This window comes from Dictyostelium discoideum (genome assembly GCF_000004695.1).
Source record: "Dictyostelium discoideum AX4 chromosome 2 chromosome, whole genome shotgun sequence".
NCBI lineage: Eukaryota > Evosea > Eumycetozoa > Dictyosteliales > Dictyosteliaceae > Dictyostelium > Dictyostelium discoideum.
In genome coordinates, this window is record NC_007088.5 from 2,763,132 (window position 1) to 2,786,229 (window position 23,098).

General features: G+C 21.3%; 10 protein-coding genes across 10 annotated transcripts; 6 read left to right on the plus strand and 4 right to left on the minus strand.

Moving 5' to 3' along the window:
* Positions 1-857: 857 nt before the first annotated feature.
* DDB_G0273233 (hypothetical protein) lies at positions 858-1,976 on the minus strand (the record flags this gene model as incomplete). Its single annotated transcript, XM_639703.1, has 1 exon — positions 858-1,976. One exon carries the CDS (start codon positions 1,974-1,976, stop codon positions 858-860), a length of 1,119 nt encoding a protein of 372 aa, XP_644795.1.
* Positions 1,977-2,224: 248 nt separating this feature from the next.
* On the minus strand, positions 2,225-6,137 carry DDB_G0273235 (P-type ATPase; the record flags this gene model as incomplete). Its single annotated transcript, XM_639704.1, has 2 exons — positions 2,225-5,563; positions 5,634-6,137. 2 exons carry the CDS (start codon positions 6,135-6,137, stop codon positions 2,225-2,227), a joined length of 3,843 nt encoding a protein of 1,280 aa, XP_644796.1.
* Positions 6,138-7,777: 1,640 nt separating this feature from the next.
* On the plus strand, positions 7,778-8,935 carry DDB_G0273237 (esterase/lipase/thioesterase domain-containing protein; the record flags this gene model as incomplete). Its single annotated transcript, XM_639705.1, has 1 exon — positions 7,778-8,935. The coding sequence occupies one exon, from the start codon at positions 7,778-7,780 to the stop codon at positions 8,933-8,935; it is 1,158 nt and encodes a 385-aa protein (XP_644797.1).
* A 61-nt stretch (positions 8,936-8,996) lies between these two features.
* On the minus strand, positions 8,997-10,268 carry DDB_G0273307 (hypothetical protein; the record flags this gene model as incomplete). The annotated part of the gene is made up of 3 exons (XM_639706.1): positions 8,997-9,205; positions 9,288-9,817; positions 9,934-10,268. 3 exons carry the CDS (start codon positions 10,266-10,268, stop codon positions 8,997-8,999), a joined length of 1,074 nt encoding a protein of 357 aa, XP_644798.1.
* Positions 10,269-12,271: 2,003 nt separating this feature from the next.
* On the plus strand, positions 12,272-16,126 carry comF-1 (hypothetical protein; the record flags this gene model as incomplete). The annotated part of the gene is made up of 7 exons (XM_639707.1): positions 12,272-12,346; positions 12,422-13,973; positions 14,069-14,197; positions 14,285-14,424; positions 14,492-14,601; positions 14,710-15,575; positions 15,678-16,126. 7 exons carry the CDS (start codon positions 12,272-12,274, stop codon positions 16,124-16,126), a joined length of 3,321 nt encoding a protein of 1,106 aa, XP_644799.1.
* Positions 16,127-18,188: 2,062 nt separating this feature from the next.
* On the plus strand, positions 18,189-18,645 carry DDB_G0273373 (hypothetical protein; the record flags this gene model as incomplete). The annotated part of the gene is made up of 2 exons (XM_639708.1): positions 18,189-18,332; positions 18,601-18,645. The coding sequence occupies 2 exons, from the start codon at positions 18,189-18,191 to the stop codon at positions 18,643-18,645; spliced, it is 189 nt and encodes a 62-aa protein (XP_644800.1).
* A 65-nt stretch (positions 18,646-18,710) lies between these two features.
* DDB_G0273239 (hypothetical protein) lies at positions 18,711-18,890 on the minus strand (the record flags this gene model as incomplete). The annotated part of the gene is made up of 1 exon (XM_639709.1): positions 18,711-18,890. The coding sequence occupies one exon, from the start codon at positions 18,888-18,890 to the stop codon at positions 18,711-18,713; it is 180 nt and encodes a 59-aa protein (XP_644801.1).
* Positions 18,891-19,926: 1,036 nt separating this feature from the next.
* DDB_G0273375 (hypothetical protein) lies at positions 19,927-21,202 on the plus strand (the record flags this gene model as incomplete). The annotated part of the gene is made up of 3 exons (XM_639710.1): positions 19,927-19,969; positions 20,815-20,925; positions 20,976-21,202. 3 exons carry the CDS (start codon positions 19,927-19,929, stop codon positions 21,200-21,202), a joined length of 381 nt encoding a protein of 126 aa, XP_644802.1.
* A 569-nt stretch (positions 21,203-21,771) lies between these two features.
* Positions 21,772-21,966, plus strand: DDB_G0273241 (hypothetical protein; the record flags this gene model as incomplete). The annotated part of the gene is made up of 1 exon (XM_639711.1): positions 21,772-21,966. One exon carries the CDS (start codon positions 21,772-21,774, stop codon positions 21,964-21,966), a length of 195 nt encoding a protein of 64 aa, XP_644803.1.
* A 624-nt stretch (positions 21,967-22,590) lies between these two features.
* On the plus strand, positions 22,591-22,761 carry DDB_G0273243 (hypothetical protein; the record flags this gene model as incomplete). Its single annotated transcript, XM_639712.1, has 1 exon — positions 22,591-22,761. The coding sequence occupies one exon, from the start codon at positions 22,591-22,593 to the stop codon at positions 22,759-22,761; it is 171 nt and encodes a 56-aa protein (XP_644804.1).
* Positions 22,762-23,098: the final 337 nt, after the last annotated feature.

The window sequence follows — 23,098 nt, forward strand, 5'->3', positions numbered from 1 at the left end:
ATTTCGCAGTGTGTTTTGAATCACGCAAACAAAATGATTTTTTTTAAAAAAAAAAAAAAAAAAAAAAAAAAAAAAAAAATAATTAAAATAAAAGTGATTTTTTTTAAAAAAAAAAAAAATTAAAAAAAAAATAAAAAAAATATCCAAAAGACTATCGTTTAATTTTTACTGGTGAAAATATGTTTTTAAAAAATTTGCAGAATTTGGGACCAAATATATTTAAAAAAAAAAAAAAAAAAATTATTGTTAAATTAAATAATCAAAAAAAAAGAAATACTATTACTAAAATAATAAAATAAAAAAAATAAATGTAAAATTATAAAATACCAAATCCTTTTAAATGAAGAAGTGAAAAAAAAAAAAAAAATAAATAAAAAATTAGATTATTTTAAAATTTTTTTTTTTTTTTTTTTCCTACCAGCTCAAAAAATTGAAAATAATAATTCAAATACCAGAACATTAAATGTAAATACTTCCCAAACCATTGTTTGATTAGTTTTGGTTAATAACCAGAGATTGAGCGAGTATTTTTTTTTTTTTTTTTTTTTTTTTTTTTTTTTTTTTTTTTTTTTTTGTTTTTTTGTTTTTTTTGTTTTTTTTCAAACAAAAATCTGAAAATATCATTTCAAATAAAAAAAAAAATTAAATAAAGGTGAAAATATTTTTTAATAACAAAATTAAATTAAATTTATTTTTAAAATTAAAAACTATTAATAATAATAATAATAATAATAATAATAATAATAATAATAATAATAATAATAATAATAATAATAATAATAATAAAGAAAGATGGGGAAATATTGATAAAGTTGAAAAAAATGATTTGAGATTGCTTTTTTTTTTTGTACATAAAATTATAAAATTAATTTTCCAGTTTCTTTCCAATTCTTAATAAATGGTAAAACCGAATTTATATAATCATTATTTAAAAAATTATGAGGATGATCATTTTTATTAATATGAGGTACAATTATAATATTTTCCATTGATTTACTATTATTTAAATGATTTGCACCTGTTGCAAATTTTGAAATTAAAGTATCTTCTAATTTTATAAAATTTAAAACTTGTTTTGATTTTAAAATTTCAATATTATCATTATCATTATTATTATTATTAAAATCATTTGGTATTAAAATGCAACCTGGAGCTAAATATAGAAATGAAATTCTTGATAATAGATTTGGTGAATATTTAATAATGATTTTAATAGCATTTGTAACGAATGTACCACCATCAGAAGCACAAATTTGTAAAAATGATTTATTAGGATTATCAAATAGATAATCAATCCATAATTGAGCTATTAGGATTGAAGTTTTTGAAAATTCACCACCATTTATAGTTAAATGTCTAATTGTATCCATACAGAAACCAATTGTATCATTTGGTGAAGGTGAATAATCATCTGGTGAAATTTGATAAGATGGTAAATAAACACAGTGTAAATTCATACCTTCTACCATTGATTCTGAAATTTTAGATGCATCTGTACCTGCCCAACCTATTGAATTACCCATACCGTTAACATATCCAATTTGTCCCATTTCATAATCTTTACCAATCTTTTCACCTAAACTATAATACTGTGTTGAATTTGTAGTTTTATTTCTTTTAAATCTATTTGTAAATTCAATTTTAATTAATTCATTATTATTATTTTCTAAATCATTTAAATGATTACATCTATGTAATGATCTTATTGTAAATTTTAAATTTTCAAATAAATGATTTTTACCATAAAATAATCCATCAATTCTTGAATCTTGTTTTTTACATAATTCCCAATAAATGGTTTCAACTTTATATTTTTCATCAATAGTTAATGATTCATAAATTTCTTTTAATTCTTGTAATGAAAATTTTTCATCATATTTATTTGGTTCAATACATAAATAACTAAAATTTTTATTAATAAAATTTTTAGAATAACTTGCAAATGAATATGCAATACTTGATTTTATAAATTGCATTTTTTTTAATAAAAATTTAAAATAAAAAAAAAAAAAAAAAATAAAAAAAACAAGGCCACACTAATAAAAAAAAAGTGGGAAAATATTAATAAAAAAAACCATTTATTTATTTATTTTTAGATTTTATTTTTGTATTTTTATTTTTATATTTTTATTTTTTTATTTTATTTTTATTCTTTGATCTTATTTCAGGTTATTAAAGTTGTTTTTTTTTTTTTTTTTTTTTTTTTTTTTTTTTTTTTTTTTTTTTAATTTGGTGAAGAATAAAGTTTTAATAATAATGAAGAAGATAAAACTGATAATGAAGAAACTACCATTGCAGCAGCAGCAGCCATTGGTGGTAAAGACACACCAAAGATTACTCTAAATAAACCAGCGGCTAGTGGAACAGCACAAAGATTATAGATTAAAGCTAATGTGAAATTAATTTTAATTCTACGGAAAACTACTCTCGATAAATGAATTGAACGATAAACATCAGTGAGTGAATTTTTCAATAAAACGATTGAAGATGATTCAATAGCGATATCAGTACCAGTTGCAACTGAAATACCAACATCAGCTTGTGACAATGCAGGTGAATCATTAACACCATCACCAACGAAACAAACTACATTACCACTAGCTTGTAAATCTGAAACTTTCTCTGCTTTCTCTTTTGGTATAACCTCTGAATAGATATGATCTTCATCAATGCCAACTTGATTTGCAATGAATTTAGCTGCTCTTTTATTATCACCTGTTACCATGTAACATTTTAATCCCATTGATTTTAATTTCTTTATTGCTCTTTTTGAATCATCTCTTGGTATATCTGAAATTGACATTATACCTTTAAATAAAATAGTGGTGGTACTAGTGGTATCATTGTCATCATTGCTATCACCATATGAAACATAAATTACAGTTTTACCATTTGTTTCCCATGATTGAGCTAATTCAACGAATTCAATTGGTACATTAATTGAATTATCTTTCATAAATGATAAATTACCAATTTTACATTGAATTAATGAATCTACAATACATGATAAACCTCTACCAGCAATACCTTTAAAATCTGAAACTGGTGGGAATTGATAATCTTGAATCATTGGCGAACCAATTGGATCTGCACCTTTGGTGGTTAAAGTTTGTTTGCAAAATTGTACAATTGCTTTACCAATTGGATGTTCTGAACCACTTTCAGCTGCACCAACAATTTTAAAAAATAATTTATCTTCTTCTTCTTTTGGAGCAGAGTTGTTGTTGTTGTTGTTATCGTTGTTGTTTGATTGATGGTTTACACGATAATCAGTTACATTCATTTTACCAGTTGTAATTGTACCAGTTTTATCAAATAAAATTGCAGTTGCTTTATGAGCAGTTTCTAATGGTTTACCACCTTTAATTAATATACCAATTGAAGCACCAACACCAGTACCAACCATAACAGCAGTTGGGGTTGCTAAACCTAATGCACATGGACATGCAATTACAATTACAGAGATTGCAGTTAAGAATGAGTATAGGAATGGTGATGTATTATGTCTCCATTCAGCAGATACTGAATTTGTCTCGGTTACAGCTATCCAAATACCAAATGTAATTAAACCTAATAATAGAATGATTGGTACGAAATATTTTGAGATTGTATCTGCTAATTGTTGAATTGGTGCTTTTGAAGTTTGAGCTTGTTGAACTAACCCAATGATTTGTGATAATGTATTCTCACTACCGATTTTATTTGCCTTAATAATTAAAACACCATCCAAATTCAATGTACCACCAGTAACTGAATCATTAACTTTCTTCAATACTGGTATACTCTCACCAGTGATCATACTTTCATCACATGATGATGAACCATTAATAACAATACCATCAGTTGGAATTGATTGACCTGGTATAACTTTTAATAAATCACCATATGAAATTAATGATGATTGTATAATTTCTTCAGATTCAATTATAATTGGTGCAGTTGATGAGCCATTGTAATTATCTTGATTTCTTAATGTAACTAATGTGGTTTCTTTTGATTGTAAATTCATTAATTTTACAATTGCTGATGAAGTATGACCCTTTGCAATATTTTCTAACCATCTACCAAGAATAATGAATGTAATTAAACTTGCAGAAGTTTCAAAGAAATGCATTGCTTCATACATTGGGTTTACTATACCAATGATAATTGAAATTACTGAATAAACATAGGCACATGTTGAACCAACTGCAACTAATAAATCCATATTACCATGTAAATTTTTAACGGCAGCATATGAAACTTTATAAAATGTAGCACCACTTATAAATTGGACAGGGGTTGCTAAAATGAAACCTATCAATGCTTCAACTGGGAACCCATCAGCTAATTGATAATGTAAGAATTTAATACTCTTTATCGGTACCAATATCATTGCAATAATAATCAATGGCAATGTCCATGATATTGAAAATATGAATAAATGTTTCCATTTCTTAATTTCTCTCTTTCTCATTAACGAATTCTTAATATCATCAGTCTCTGGATTAAATAATTCACTATCAATATCATAATCTAATTTCAATGATTTCATTATAACTCTTGCTCCGATTTGATATGAATCACCATCAACTTTTAATAAAACAATTTGATCACCACTATTTTTATTTTTTTTATTTTTCTTTTGTGATGATGATGATGAGTGTTGTTTAATAATTTCTAAATTTGAAATACCTTGAAATTTAATTTTTAAATCATCAAATAATAATAATGGTTGTTCATCATTTAGTTTATTGGATTGTTTTTCTTGATAATTTAAAAGTTTTAAATGAAAAGTACCAGCTTTTGATTGTTGAATTAATTTAGTTTCAAATCCTAATATTTCAATTGATTCTTGAATTTCTTTAACATCTTTACAAATCGATGAATTATATTTAATTTCAGCTCTTTCGGCCAATAAATTAACATTACATTCAATTACACCATCAACACTTTTAATACTATGTTCGACCATACCAACACATGATGCACATGTCATACCAAATACACCAATTGATATTATTTCAATTAATTCTAATTTATTATTATTATTATTATTATCAATTTTAATATCAATTGATTCCATTTCAATTGATGTTGAATTATTATATTTATTATTATTATTAATTTCAACAACTTCTTCATCTGATGATGAAATTGGTTCAAATGGAGATTTAGTAATACTACTAATATCATTTAATGATGATGAAGATGATGAATTTGAATAATCTAATAATAATGGTGAAGTAACTGTTGATGTTTGTTGTTGTTGTTGCTTTTGTTTTTGACATTTAAAACCCAATTTTTCAATTGTTTTTCTAATGGTTCTATCATTTACACTTGCAATAACGAATAATTGTTTGGTTTTAAAATTGATTTTAACTGAATGAATATTTTTATTTTGTAATAATGTTGCTTCAATTCTATTGGCACAACCAACTTCACATTTCATACCTTTAATTTCAAATACTCTTTCTCTACTATTATAATCACCATCATTATTATTATTATTATTATTATTATTATTAATTGGTGATTGTAATATACTACCATCATTTAATAATGGTGTATTTTCCATTGATTCCTTTTTTTTAAAAAAATTAAATTAATAAAATAATTATTTAATATATTTATATTTATATATTTATATTTACCATTAATTCTGGACATTCTTTTGATTGAATTGCAGCAACTTCTAAATTTAAAGATTTAAATTGTTTTAAAATTTTAAATAAATAACGATCGACACTACATTCAACTTGAACTATTTGATTGGTATAATCAATGTTTACATAGATAACATCGGTTGAAATCTCTTGTAATGTTTGTTTAATAGTTTCAACCAATTCTTCATTACCTTTTAATTGTGGAATGTAGAATCTGAAAAATGTATTTTCAATTAATCCTGAAATTGGACAACATTTTCTTTCAACTGTAGATTGTTGTTGTTGTTGTCCATCACTTTCAACACCACTATCTCCACAACTTCCACTTTCACATTTACAACCATTACTTTCGTTTGGTTTTTGTTGTTGTCCAATGATTGGTGAAGAACAACATGTTGTGGATTTATTTTCAGTTTCAATTAATCCTTGTAAAAGATCATTACATGAACATTTAATACAATTGCAATTACATCCGTCAAGTGAAATTGCCATTTTTTTTTTTTTTTTATTTAGATAATTTTTTTTTTTTTGTTTAGATAAATTTTTTTTTTTTTTTTTTTTTTTTTTTTTTTCTGGAACTTAAATATATATTCTTAAAAAGGTTTATAAATTTTTAAAATGAAATTATTGTGATATTTCTAAAAAAATAAATAAATAAATAAAATTAATTAAACATGTATTATATTGCTATTATAATTACAATTATTGTTATGTTGTTACAATAATAAATGATAAATGGAATGGAAAATGAAAAATAATATCTAAACAAAAAAAAAAAAAAAAAAGTGTGGTTCAATAGGTAAAAATATCTTAATTAACAACGACAAAAAGTTTAGCAAGAAATATTTTTTTTTAAAAAAAAAAAAAAAAAAAAAAAAAAATGAATAAAGAAAATAACACACATATACGTTTTTAGAAATTTTAAAAACTCACACAACACATTAACTTTTAAATAATTTTTTTTAAAGGGTGGGGTAAATTATTTTTATAAAAACAAAGAAATTATAGGAACAACTTATTTTTATTTTATATGGGTTAATAAATTAAAAAAAAAAAAAAAAAAATAAAAAAAAAATAGAAAAAAACTATTTAAATACATTTTTTATTTGTACAAGTGAATCCAAATGAATTTAAAAAAAAAAATTTTAAAAAAAAAAAAAATCCAATAAAAATAATCTAGATTTATTAATTAAAAAAAAACAGTAACTTTATCGTTATATATGTGTAGTGACAATAATATAAAAAAAAAAAATAAAAAAAAATAAATAACGCACAATTACAACACTATAAAATTTTTAAAATACAAAAAAAGAAAAAATAAAAAATCAAAACAATGGAAGTTTATATGTGGGTGATAAAGATAAAAGTGATAAGGAGGTGTTTTTTTTTTTTTTTAAAAAAATTATTTTTTTATTTATTTTTTTATTTATTTTTTTTATTTTTTTATTTATTTTTTTTATTTGTTTATTTATTTATTAATTTATATTATTATAACTGATATTATTGGAGCATTGTTGAAGAAGAGGAAATGAAGAGGAAATGAAGAGGAAAAATTGAAGAGGAAAAATTGAAGTGGAAAAATCGAAGAGGAATAAAATGAAGAGGGAAAATGAAGAGGAGGGTTGTTGTTTGTATTTACCTTTGAGGCTGTGGGTATTTTTGATTGAGTGTGTGAAAATTTTTTTTTTTTTTTAAAAAGTATCAAAAAAATTTTTAAAAAAAAAAAAAAAAATTAAAAAAATTAAAAAAAAATAAAAAAAAATGAAAATAAAAAAAAAATATAAAAAAAAAAGTCCCAGTGCTTCTATTTGATTCTACACACACGTAAATTTTGGTGAAATGCAAAAAAAAAAAAAAAAAAACAAAAAACAAAAATAGAAAAAATTAAAAAAAAATGATATAAATAAACAAAAGAAAATAAAGATTGGGTATTTTTTAAAAATAAAAATTAAACAAAATAGTTCATCTTTGTCATTTTTATTTTATTTTTATTTATTTATTTTTATTTTTTTTTTTTTATTTTTTTATTTTTTTTTTGAAACAATGTTTTTTTTTATTTTTTTTTTTTTTTTTTTAATTTAAATTTTTGAGCTTTTTTGTAAAAAAAAAAAAAAAAAAAAAAAAAAAAAAAAATGTCAGACATTGAAAAAGAAGAAAATAAAGATAGTTCACCACCAACTACACCACCAACAGGAGGACCCACAAAAAATAATGATATTGATGATGATGAAAAAGAAAATAAAATTGAAAGATCATTAACAGAGAATTTAAATAAAAGATTTTACAACAACAACAACAACAATAGTAATAATTCTAATGGTGAAGAAATTGAAGATATTGATTATAAAAATTTTAAAACTATTAAAGAATTTGGATATTATTATAATGATAAAGGTGAATTAAGAAGTATTGAAGGTGAAGAGAAATTTAAATTTATAAATCAACAACAGTATGATAGGTTAGGTGATATTATTGTGAAAACCATTCAAAATAAAATGAAATCGGAACCAATCAATTTAGAGGAGCATTGGATACCAAAAGGTGAAACCAACCAATGTAACATTTTCACAAGTAAAGATTTCTTTGAAAACCCAACAAAGCTTATGGTATTCATTAATGGTAGTGGTGCAGTTAAATCTGGTCAATGGGCAAGAAGTCTATGTATAAATGACACACTAAACACTGGTTCGATTTTACCTTATTTGAATGACGCAATTTCAAATGATTTCTCAATCATAGTTTTAAATCCAAATTATAATGTATTTGAAGAAAGAATAATTGAAGAAGGAGAAGAACAAAAAGAAAAAGCAAAAGAAGAGGAAGAAAAAAAAGATGATAATGGTAAACTATTAAAAAAGAAAAGAGTAGATAATTCAATCAAAGGTAGTGAAAATTCAAATAATCATATTTTAACAGTTTATGATGAATTTATAAAGAAATCACCAGCAAAAGAGATTGTAATTGTTGCACATAGTTTTGGTGGTGTGAATACTACATATCTATTGGATAATAGAGGTGAAGAGATTGCTGATAGATTAAAATCCATTGCATTCACTGATTCCGTTCATTCATTATCACCAAAATCATCATCTTTCACTAAGTCATTCTTTGCTGATGAAAATAAAACAAAGAATTGGGTAAAAAGTGATAAAAAGTTAAATACAGATTTAGGATTTTCAAAATTACAAGGTTGCAATATAGCCTCATCTGGTCACAGAGTTCACGAATTCACTTCCTCAGCTTGTAGAGTACCTTTATTTCAATTTATTTTAAATTCATTAAAAAAATAAAAAAAAAACAACAATTTAATTTTTAATTTTTTTTTAATTTTTTATTTTTTAATTTTTATTATCAATTATTATTTTCTTCAATTATAGAGTTATTTAAAGTATTACTATTATCTGTATTTAAAATTGAATTATTTGTTTCATTATTTACAACAATATCAATTGATTTTGAAATACTTGAAAATGAATTTTCCAATTCAATTGATTGATCTAATGATTTACCACCTGTTAAATCAAGACTTGATTTATTTTTTTTACCCACACTATCAATTTCTGTTTTTATTAATTATATAGGTGTTAATATTTTTTTTTAAACTCTTTTTTTTTTTTTTACTAATAAAAAAATAAACCTTACCTAAACTTGATTTATCACTAAATGAAGTTGTTTTAACTTTTCTAAATAATAAATAATTTTGAAATTTAAAATTTGCCAAGACAAACATTACAACTATCATTTGTGTTGTATCAATTAATTGTGTAAAGAATAACCACCAAATTTTATTTTTTAATGAAAAATCAAATTGAAAATTGAATACTAATTCTTCAACAAATGTACATACAAATGTTAGGATTAAAGTTACTAATAAAACTTTAGTTTTAAAAATCATATCTTGAAAATGTTCAAATGATGTATTCTTTTTATGTTTTTTTAAACTTCTTAATAATGCACTACCAAATGATATAATCATTATTGAATAAATTAATAATAATAATAAAAATCCAACACCTTGACCAAATTTTAAATCCATTGTTAAACTACCAACACAAATAAATGTTTGGTAACATAATAAAACAATTATAAATATAACAGTTGCAATATTTACTGGTTTTAAATTATTTACTCTAATATCATCAGATACAAAAAATGAATACATTATAAGTAACCTTTTTTAAAAAAAAAATAATTATTTTATGGAAAATTAGTATTAATTAATTCTGAAAAAAAATATTATTTTTTTTTTTATTTTTTTTTGACTTTAATTAATAATTTAGGTATTTACCAAAAGTGAAGAATAAAAACCCATTCACAAAATACACAAATTGTACCAATTGAGGAGAAGAAAAATCCAATACTACCAACAGTGATACCAGTTGGATTTTGGTAAAATAAAATTGTGGATAATGAACGCATAAAACAAAATATTGACATTGATAAATAAATAAAAAATCTAGTGCCATATTTATTTTTTTTTTTTACCATTGTTCTCCCCTCAACATAAGCTTGGAAAATATTTAAAATGAAAAAAAATATATATAATAATAATCTAATTCCCATATATGAATATAATGCATTATGTTTTGCATCATGTTTAGTTATTAATATATCATCTGACATTTTTTTTTTAATTATTTATTTTTTGTTTTTATTTTTTATTTATTTTTTATTTTTTTTTTGTTCAATAAAATGTAATATAATATGTGTATAATAAAAAAGATGGTAATAATTTATTTTTAGTTATTTCTAAAATAAAAAAAACTAAATGAAAAAAAAAAAAAATAAAAAAAGAAAAAAAAAAAGGCAATCATTTTGATGATTATTAGAATCTTTATCAAAAAAAAAAAAAAAAAAAAAAAAAATAATAATTAAAAAAAAGAAAAAAAAAAAAAAAACGAAAAAAGATTATCAAAAGATTATTAGACGTCTAAAAATAAACCAATAGTTTCATTAAAAAAAAAAAAAAAAAATTTTTTAAAAGAAAATATCAAAAAATAAATATCTATGAAAATCAACAACCAATAATCTTTCGACAAAAACAAAAAATTAAAAAAAAAGGTAAAAAAAAAAAAAAAAAAAAAAATTAAAATTTCCTTACCCTGATATCATATGCCACGGCACCGATTATTTGAAGTTTTCAATTTCCAATATTTTTTTCTTTTATTTTGGTTTTCAAGAAACTTTTTTTTTTTTTTTTTTTTTTTTTTTTTTTTTTAGAAAAATGGGTTGCACAAAAATGATTTACTTTTTTTAAATTTGCGGTAACGAGCGAACATATTCCAAAAAAATAAAATAAAATAAAAAAAAATAAAACAATAAAATTATTTGATTTAGAATTTTTTAAATTAAAACCCCAAACAATTCTTTTTTTTTTTTATGTAATTTAAAAAAACTATTATATTTAATTAATTCTTTATTGTTTTTTAATAATTTAATTATTACCTCACACATATACTTTCTCTTTGGGATACATAAAATTCTAAAAATAGAATTGATATTTTTTTTTTTTTTACCCAGGAGGGATCTTTTAACTGGTTATTTTGTTTTCCCCACTAATTTCAATATATAATTCCCATTTAAAAATATCAGCAAGCTTGAATGATTTTAAAATAAAATAAAATAAAATAAAATATCATTTGTAAAATATAAAATATAAAAAATAGTAATTTTTGAAAAAGGTAAAGAAAAGATAATTTCAATTTTTAGGCTGATATTAATATGCACCACATGACATATATCAATATCCTACTCAATTGATGAAAAGTGTTTTTATTTTTAGGGAATCTAAATGTTGAAACATCGATTAGTTTTGAAATGTTCCAGGGACAGAATCAATTTAAATTATATTATATTTACATATGAAATTGTTAAAAGAAATAGAAGTAGTGGTGTGAACACAATTTTTTATTTTTATTTTTATTTTTAAAAAAAAAAATGGGTAACTCTGACACACAACAATAATCTTTATTAATTTTAATTTAACCTATTTTATAATATTCATCGAAATTTTAAATAATTATTAAAAAAGATATTATAAATAAATAAAATTCCTGGCTTGAAAATAAAAAATTAAAAAAAAAAAAAAAATAATAAAAAAGATATTGACAATATTCCAAGCTTTTTTTTTTTTTTTTTTTTAATTCGTAAATCTAAAAAATTAAATGATTTTTATTTTCATTTTTTTTAATTTTTTTTTTTTTTTTTTATTTTGAAAAAAAAGATTTATTTGAACAACAAACAGATTTTTATATTTTTATATTTTTTATTTTTTTTTTTTCAAAAAAAGATCCGTTTTATATGAAGAAAACAAATTTTTTCAAAAATATCATCGGTTTGGTTTGATAAGAATTTAAAAGGAAGGTGGGAATTTGATATAAGATTTAAAAGGAAGGTGGGAATTTGATAAAATAATTTAAAAATCCTACACAATGTCTTTCTGATAATTAAGAAACCCAAATTAATTCCATTGATTTCTTTATTATAATTGGTGGAAAAAATAAATGCCAAGATATTTTTATTTTTTTTTTTTATTTTTTTTTTTTAAATAAAAAAAAAGAATATAAAAGGATTTTCATTAATTTTATTTTAATATTAAACAACATCAAAAACAAATATTTTTTAAAATGAAGATCTATAAAAAGAATCATTTTTTAAAAATTTTAATAATATTTATTTATTTATCGTGTAATATTTTAAAGGTAATTATTTAATTTTTAATTTTATTTTTATTAATTTATTTATTAATAATTGTTTTTATAATAATTAATAAAAAGGTAAATGCAGATGGTACATTTTCAACAATTCAACCAAGTACAGATATTAAATTTGATAAATCAAATTTAGAATTTGTTGCCGAATGGGATGTTAGTGCAAATAGTATTTCAAATGTTGTAGGTAGTACAGATTCAAGTGAATTTTCATTAAATTATGGTGTATGGGGACCAACATATAATTATTTAATCGCAAAAAATAAATCACCATCAATAAAGGCAAATGTTGATTATACATTTTCATTTGATTTTAAACTTGGTAAAGCTTTAGGAGAATATAATAATTATCAAAGTATGGTATTATCTTTTTACATTCCAGAGGATATCGCATACTTTCCATGGGAAATTCGTACACCATTATATACAACCAATGAATTCAGTGGTAATTTCGCATCTACAAGTTATCAATCAAAGATTTTAACATTTAGATCAACAGTTGATATTGGTAATTCAATAATGGTACTCCGTATAAACCGTGCAACTGAAACTGGTCCAACTGCATCAAGTGTTTATTTTAGAAATATGAAAATTACAATTCCATCAAAACCAATTACAACACCAACTGATTTATTAACAAAAGATTCTGAATTAATTGTAATTCCAAAACCACCAATTTCATTAGACCTACAGGATTTAACAAAATGTCCATATCTAACTGCAAGTGATTTATATAATTGGCATGATCCAACCATTTGGCCAAATGGTGTTGTACCATCACCAAATCAAAATATAACAATACCTGCTGGTAAACGTGTTTTAATATCTGCTTCTTCAATTTCACAAACTCAAATTTACTCAAGAATTGTTGTACCTGTAAATAGTGAATTAATATTCAATGATCAAAATTTCACAATGAATATTAGAGATATATATGTTCAAGGTAAATTCATTATGGGTACAAGTTTATGTCGTTACAATTCCTTTATCAATATTATATTCCATGGTGAAAAAACTTTACAAGATACAATTGCTCAATTCTATGGATCGAAAGGTATTGCTGTTGCTTCTGGTGGTTTCATTTCAGTTCAAGGTAAACAATATCATAATACATGGAGTAAACTTGCTTCAAATGTGTGGTCTGGCGATAGAGTAATTTGGATTCAAGATAATGTAAATTGGGAAGTTGGTCAACAAGTTTTAATTACAACATCAGTTTACAAAGATGAATTAGATAATCAAAATGAAATTTTGACAATTAAAGCTATTGAAGGTAAGAAAATTGAATTCACTGAACCAATTAAATGGTTTAAATATGGTTCTCAAGAATATCAAAGTGAAGTTGCACTTCTTTCAAGAAGAATTGTATTCTCAAGTGATGAATCTTCATCTGTTTCAACTTCATTTGGTGGTCATATTCTATCTTCTGGTGAAATGCAATTCGCTGGTGTTCAATTAAAAAGAATGGGTCAAAAGAATGTAAAAGCACGTTATCCACTTCATTATCATTTAGGTGGTACACTAAATAATTCATTTATTTCTGATTGTTCAGTTACTAATAGTTATTATCGTTGTTATACAATTCATGGTACCAATAATGTTACATTAACAAGAAATGGTATTTATTTATATTTTTTCAATTATATTATAAATATTTAAATATATATATAATTATTAAAATTATTATTATTATTTCTATAAATTTAAATTTAGTTGCTTATGATGCATTTGGCCATTGTTATTATTTAGAAGATGGTGTTGAAGTTGATAATAGAATTTCATTTAATCTTGGTGCATATGTTCATACAATTGGTAAACCTGCTGCTGGTGCATCTCAAATTGGTATTTATTTACTTTTAATCTACTAATAATTTTAATTATATATATAAATAAACTAACCAATTTAAAAAATTTTAATTATTACCTTAGGTGAAACATTTTATCAAAGTAGTGAATTAACTCAACCAGCAGACTCTGCAGCCTCTTGTTTCTACATTACAAATTCATGGAATTCATTTATTGGAAACGCTGCAAGTGGTGGTTGGGCAGGTTTTGCTTTCCCAAATTTAGTATGTAATAATTATTTTCAAAGTTTTATTTTTTTTATTCAATATTCTAACATTATTTAATTTTTAGCCAAAACCAATAGGTAATCATAGAACTCTTAATATTATACCAATGCAGTATCCTATTAAAGAATGGCAAGGAAATACAGCCCACTCGAGTGGTTATTACTTTGAAGATGGGTAATTATCTATTATTTATTTTTATTAATTATTATTAATTTATTATTAAAATTATTTTTATAATTAATGAATTAATTCATTATTTTTTTTTTTTAAAAAAATAAAAAGTGCATCAATTTATGTTGGTGGTAATTTAACATTTAATGAAGCAAATGGAATGTTAATTTATAATTCAGGTAGATTAGGTAGAACTACATATGTAAATGGTGTAAAAAATGAAAATAATGTTGTTTTTGATAGATTAAATAATACAAAGATATTTTTATCAAATTTAGGTGTTGGATATTGGGGTGAAAATATAGAGATTGTAGGTTATGAATCACATGATAATACACGTCCTGTATCACTTTTTGGTAACGTTTGGTTACATAATGCACTTGTTAATGGTCAATCTGGTAATATTTTAACTAAAAATTCAGAGACAACAAGACAAGGTTTCCGTTTCTATGATTTTTATGTTCAAACCATAATTTCAAATACTATTTTTAGAAATTTTATTCATTCAACAGCTGCAACTAAACGTGATGAAGATAATGTTGTTATTACAGCTACTACATTTAGTGATGTATTTAAACCACAATTTATTTCAGCAACTAAAAATATTACATTTCAAAATGTACCACAATCTCAAATCATTGGACATGAAGATGTTGCAAATTCTGGTAGTAGTAGATTATTTAATTTCCTTGATGGTGATGGTTCAGTAACAAGTTCATTCACTGGTAAACCTGGTATACCACAAATTGTTGGTTCTCATGTATCATGGTGGAAATTTGATGATTCTTGTTTATTCAGTACAGAATGGAATGTTTGGGTTTGTAATAAAGGTACTAAAGGTCTTGCTAATATTGAATTTTGGGTACCAGGTTTTATGGAACGTGAACTTGAACAAGACCCAGATTCATACATTGGTTCAATTAGTTTATTTGGTAGTGGTATAAATGATGAAAGAAAAACATTATTAACTAGAAATCGTAAGTTTAATAGTTTTATAAACCAATATTAAAAATGATAATAATAATTGTTATATTAATAATACTTTTTTTTTTATTTTTTATTTTTTTATTTTTTTAAAGCTGGTATTACTGGTGTTTCAAATATGGGTTGGTATGCTTATTTCACAATTGGTACACCAAATTATTTAAGGATATGGACAGCTCAAATTGCATTTGGTGAATATATTTTTTTAGCTATACCATATCCAACTGGTACAACTTTTACAATTACAAGTGAGTATGATTATTCTAATCAATATACATACACTATTACAAAGACAACATCTGCACTTGCAGTTAAACAAGGTAATGGCAAACAATACTACTTTGATGGTACTCATTTATTTTTAAAACTCGTCAATTTTATGAATACTGGTGGAAGTTGGGAAAGTTTCGATAGAGTTGGTATAAAGATTCCAGATGTATATTGGACATACATTTACAATATTCGTGCTACAAATACTGCTAAACCATCTGTAAATGGTTACTTTTTAAATTTACCAGATGTTAGACCATCTTCAACTTTATAAATAAGATCAATTTAATTCGATCTATTTATCATTTATTTATTAAAATTACTAAATTCTATATAAATATTTATTACACAACGATTATTTTTTATCATTTTATTAAAGTTATTAATATGTGATATTTTGTTTATTATAAATTGTATTATGAAGTTTTATTAAATTTTTAATAAATATAATTATATTTTTATTGTGGCTAGATTCTTTTTATTATTTTATGATGATTGATATTAGTTTGTTATAAATTTCATTAAATTTTAATATCTTTCCTTAAAATGTGAGAAATTAGTATTATTTCTCTAAAAATAGTAAAAGATTTAATTTTTTTTCCGTGTTTATAGGGGAAAATAAATGAAATAATAAAAATAATAGTGAATATTTCATATTAATTATATGAAAAATGTGTGGTTGAGTTTGGCCTGGTATGAAAAGTAATTTAATGTGGCACTGGTTTGTCCGTAGCTTCATTATTTTATTTTTATTTTTCATATTTTCAGAAAATAAATATGAATTGCAATGTATTCTTGATAGATATTACCCAAGTTCTAAAAGGAATGATTATACTAATTATAATAATTACAATAATAAATAATAATAAATAATAATAAATAATCATAATACTATTATTAGTATTATTATTATTTCATATTCAGTTCTTGCCAACCAAATCCAAAAAACGAATAATTTTTATGGGGAAAATAAAATTAAATTATAATTTCGCAAAAAATAAAAAATAAAAAAAAAAAAAATAAAAAATTAAAAATGGTGTGTGGTGAGAGTGGGAACTAAATCTAAAACAAACTATCGCCTAACAAAATTTTTTATCACCACTCTATCAACTGTACCTTTTATATAAAAAAAAGAAAAAAAAAAAAAAAATTAAAATTATAAAATTTGAATAAAATTTAAGTTTTTATTTTATTTTATTTTTTTATAAAAATTGAAGTATAATTTATAAAGGCAAAAAATAAATATTTATTAAAAACTTTAAAAAAAAAAAAAAAAATATTATTATACATTAATATATAAAATAAAAAGATAAAAAATTAAAAATAATCATGTTAAAATTTTAAATAGCCATTTTAGTGATAATCTCATTACTTACAAATTTAAATGCTGTAAATGGACAAAATACCGCCTGTTTGGATTATTGTTTTTATAAAAACCCAATTATATTAAGAGAATGTTCAAAAGGAAAATCATTAAGCCCAAAAGACTATATTAAATAATTGTAGAAATCAATGCTTTGAATAACCTTTTTTTTGAAATTTAATTATTAATAAACTTGTTATCAATAATATTATTTTATTACTTTTCCCCAAAAAAATATTTTAAAATATTTTTTTAGTATGTGGAATTTATCTCTTATTAATAGATAAATTCCATTATTTTTTTTATTTAATAAATCATAATAAAGAATTGTCTAAAATGATAAATTTATGTGTGTGTGTGTGTTTTTTTTAATAATAATCCCAAATTAAACTATTTTCTTTATTTGTTTTATTTAAATAAAGAGAATGGTTTAATTCGGGATTATTATTTTATTATTTATTTATTTGTTTATTTTTTTTTAATTTAAACAAAACAAAAAAAAATTTATCAATTATTTTTAATAAAAATTATTATTAGCTTCGGCTCAATTACTCAAGATTATTTTAGATATAATAATAAATATAGAATAAATTCAATAATAATTATAAAGATAGACCTTATCTGTTACAGTTTTTGCCAAATGGTTTACTGGGGAAAATAAAATTAAATTATAACTAAAAAAAATAAAATTTATATCATATGTGCCTCACCTTTCATTCACCAACTCTTACATACATTGCTTTATTTGGTCAATTTTACATTTTTAATTGTTTTTTTTTTTTTTTTTTTTTTATTAAAAGGATAAAATTTTTTTATAATTTAATTTTTTTATATAAAAAGGATACTAATTTTTATTCATTTTATTATTAAATAATTGCATTATAATTTAAAAAAGATAAAAAATAAATAAATATATCAGAAATAATTTAAAAATATATATTTAATTTTTTTATAAAAAGATAAATTTTAAAAAATGTTAAAATTTTTAATGGTTATTTTAGTGGTGATCTCATTGCTTTCAATTTTTGATGTTGCAAATGGAAAAAATCTTCTATGTATGGAAAATTGCATTAAAGAAGCAGTGGATTATCCATTTAAATGTGTATTTGGAACTCCAGTAACTACACAATGTAGCTTACTTATATATAAATGTTCTGTTAAATGCTCTTCCTTACACTACTAGTTCCAGCCTCTAAATGGATTGAATTGAAATAATTTTTTTAGTGTTTATAAAAGGAAATTCTAAAAATAAACTAAATTTAAAAATAATAAAATTTTTTAAAATTCGAAAACAGTCAGCTGGTAAACTATAACAACTGGTGGTCGGTGTCATCATGTTAGTTTTTCCTAATGATTTCTTCATTGTGTTGATTATTGTTGCTGAGGTTATTGGTATTGTTACATTAGGTGACGATGGTGGTGTTGAGTGATTATTTGGTTGTTGTTGTGATTGTTGACTCATTAATTGGATATGTTGCTGAAGTAGTTGATTCTGTTAATCTATTACCTGTTGTTGTTCTTTTATTTGACGTTGTTGTTCATTAAATACTGAAACCTGTGGTGGAGGTTGTTCTTGTTGTTGTTGTTGTTCATTATCTTGTTGTTGAAGTTCATTATTATCAATATCTTCATTATTGTTATTATTATTGTTATTTTTATTATTATTAGTTGACATTCTTAAAATAAATTATTTAATAAAGTTTGATAATTTATTATTGTTGATTTTGAATTGTTATTTTATTATTACTGAATTTATTATTATTATTAGTAGTAAAATAAACTATTAATTTTTTAAGGAATAAATGTACACAAATTAATTAAAGACCATAGCCCTATCGCGTTTTTATTATGTTGTATCTTTTTTATTACTGAGGTTGGATTAGAAACTTAATTTCTTTTTATAGTCCTCAGATTTGAGCAAGCTCAAATCTGTTATCAACTCCAACCTTCAGCCGATAGGGTTGGATCTAAATTAAATTTCATTATTATATTATTTTATATTTATTTTAAATTTGTATTATTATTTTTATGAGGTAATTTTATATGTGACATTTTAATATCTGGTATCTAATATCTATTGTGTGAAAATTATTGTGAAATTAAAATTAATTAAATAATTTTTTTTTTTTTTTTTTATTTTTTTTTTTATTTTTTTTTTTTTGGAAATTAAATTTAATTTAAAATACAATAAAATAAATATTTATTATTTTCTATAATATACGTATTATAACTAATTATTGTGAGAGAGTTGAAAACAAAACTATATTTTGAATTATTATTAATTATTTTTGAATTATTATTATTGTGTTCTGTTTAGAACATATCAAAAAAATTAAATAAATTATTAGTATTAACAAGATATTTATGAGTTGTATAATGTGTAAAATTGACTTATATTTAATTGGTTAATTTTACAATTTTAATTATTTTTTTTTTTTTATATTTTTAATAATTTTAATATATTTTATTTTATAATTTAAAAGATACATTGTTGATGGGATAAATCCGTGAAAAGTAATTTTGTGAGGCGTTGATTGGTGATTTTTTTTTTTTTTAATTTTTTTTTTTATTTTCTTTCTAGCTACTATTTTTTATTTATTTAATTATAAAAAAATTGAAATATAATTTAAAAAGGTAAAAAATATATATTTATTATAAACTATAGAAAAAAAAAAAATATTAATATATATTTGTCCCATGCCAAAATTAATATGGCTGCTGAAATTAATATGGTAATTTTGGCATGGGACTTATGTCTGCTAGAATTACCACATTAATTTCAGCAGCCATATTAATTTTGGCATGCACAGACCAACTATTTTAGGCTGAAATTAATATGGCTGCCGAAATTAATATGGTAATTTTGGGCATAGAAAAATAAAAAAAAAACTCAAAGTCATTTAATTAATAATCATCTCAAATATAAAAGAATTAAAAATAATAAAAAAAAACTCATGGGATTAATTACAGTAACAATACTGATGACAAGAATAATTATAAAATAAAAAAAAAAAAAAAATCTTTTTTTATCTTTTTATTTTTATTTCTTATTTATTTTCATGTGTTCAAAAAAAGTGGTGGTTTAAAACAATTTATTTAATTTTAAACTGTATGATTGTTTAAACAATTTCGAAATAAGTTTCTTTAAAGAAATTCTGTATTTCTTTTTTTTATTTTATTTTATTTCATTTCATTCTATTTTTTTTTTTTTATTTTTTTTATTTTTTTATTTTTTTATTTTTTTTTTGTATATTTAAGTTATTTATTATTATTATTATTATTATTATTATTATTATTATTATTATTATTATTATTATTATTATTATTATTATTATTATTATTATTATTATTATATTATTGTTATTATTATTATTATTATTATTATTATTATTATTATTAATATTACTATTATTTAATTGACCGAAGGGATATCTTTTACTTTTTTTTTATATATAATTGTTCGAAACTTTAAAAAATAAAATAAAAAAAAAAAATTAAAAAAAAAAATATAAAAAAAAAATTAAAAAAATTAAAAAGTATTTTTTTTTTTTATTTTTTTATTTTTCCACCCGAAGATGTCGCTTTTTTGGAATTTAAAGATGTTGAATTCAATCAAAGTGATGAATTTGGTGTATTATTTAACGAAGTTACTATTGATAAAAATGATTTGAAGTACAAAGTAAATGTTGAATTTAGAGAGGCGGAGACAAGTAAAATAAATTGCAAAGGGATATCGAAATAACCAAAAGAAAATCAACAGATGACCTAGTTGAAAAAGCAATCGAGCACTCTACCACCGAAGTTAGATCAACACATGAAGCTGCAACAACTTCCAATAATGGTGGAATCACAACTCAATCAAACAAAAACAAAACGGGTAAAAAAAGAGCTAATCAATTACAATCTGATGCTGATTTTACCAAAAGATTTTCAAACGAAACTTCATCTGTTAGTAACAAAAGAGAAAGTAGAAGAGTCAATAATTAAAATAAAAAATTAAAAAAAAAAAATTATTTTAATTTTTTTTTTTTTTTTTTTTTTTTATTTTTAATTTTTTTTTTTATTTTTAATTTTTTTTTTTGTGAGCCGTGGACATAAATGAATAATAAAAAAATATATCAACTAAAAAAAAAAGAAATGAAAATAAATTATAAAATTAATAATAAAAATAAAAAGATAAAAATAAATAAAAGATATAAATAAAATAATATGAAAATTTTTTTTTTTTTTTTTTTTATTATTATAATTATTATAATAAAAATAATAATAATAATAATTTTAGTACTAAAATTTTGTTTATATTTGAGATGATTATTAATTAAATGACTTTGACTTTTTTTTTTTTTCTATGCCAAAATTACCATATTAATTTTGGCAGCTATGTACATGCTGAAATTAATATGGCTGCTGAAATTAATACGGTAATTTTGGCAGACATAAGTCCCATGCCAAAATTAATATAGCTGCTGAAATTAATATGGTAATTTTGGCATGGGACATATATTAATAGTTTTTTTAAAAAAAAAAGATAAAAGGTAAAAAAATAAAAAATAATCATGTTAAAATTTTTAATAGCCATCTTAGTGATAATCTCATTACTTTCAAATTTAAATGCTGTTAATGGACAACTTGATGCCTGTTTAACTAATTGTTATAAAAAAACAAATGTTAGAAAGGAATGTCCAAAGGGAAGACCATTTAGTCAAAGATGTAAGGAAATAATGAATAAATGTAATGATCAATGCTCATAAAAACCTTATTTTGATATTCAATAATTAATAAACTTGATTTCAATAATAATATTATTATTACTTTTCCACAAAAAAATATTTTAAAATATTTTTTTAGTATCTTCTAATTTTTTTCTAATTGAATAATAAAAAAATTAGAAGATATTTTTATTATTTAATTAATCATCAAAAAATTATTTAAAATGATACATTTATGTGTGTGTTTTTTTTATAAATAATAATCCCAAACTAAACTATTTTCTATAATTTTTTTTATTTAGATAAAGAAAATAGTTTAACTCGGGATTATTATTTTATTTTTTGTTTATTTTTTATTTATTTATAATTTAAATTATTATTCGCTTCTGTTTAATTACTCAAAATGCTTTCCCTCTGCCAACTATATGGAACGAAAAATTAGAAATGGATTGAATTGGAACAAATTTTTTAATATTTATAAAAGGAAATTCTAAAAATAAACTTTATTTAAAAAATAATAAAATTTTTTAAAATTTGAACAGTCACTTTCATTTTTTATTAATTTAAAAAGGTAAAAATAAATAAATTTATAGGAATATTTTAAAAATATATATATTAATAGTTTTTTATAAAAAAAAGATAAATATTAAAAATAAAAAAATAAACATGTTAAAAATTTTAATAGTTATTTTAGTGATGATCCCATTACTTTCAATTTTAAATGCTGTAAATGGACAAAGTTATCAATGTTTGCTTGATTGCTATAAAAATCAAAAAGATTTTTCATTTATTTGTCCATTGGGATTACCAGTAATTCCACAATGTAGAGTACTTTAAATAAATGTAAAGTCGAATGCACTCACTAAGATTTTTAAATAATTAATAAACTTGTAATCAAATTTATTATTAATAATATTATTCCAATATATTTCATTATTTTTATTATTTAATTAATCATCAAAAAAATGTCTAAAATGATATATTGAACTGATATAAAAAAAAAAATTACGAATAAAAAAAAAAAATTAAAAAGAAAAAAAAAAAATAATAATAATACATATATTAATTTGGTGTAATTATTTTAAAAATATATTTGTTTATGGTGTTATGTTTTTTGGTTAGGTTAAAAGTGATCAAAAAATTATCATTCAAACTTGTATACTATATTCATAAC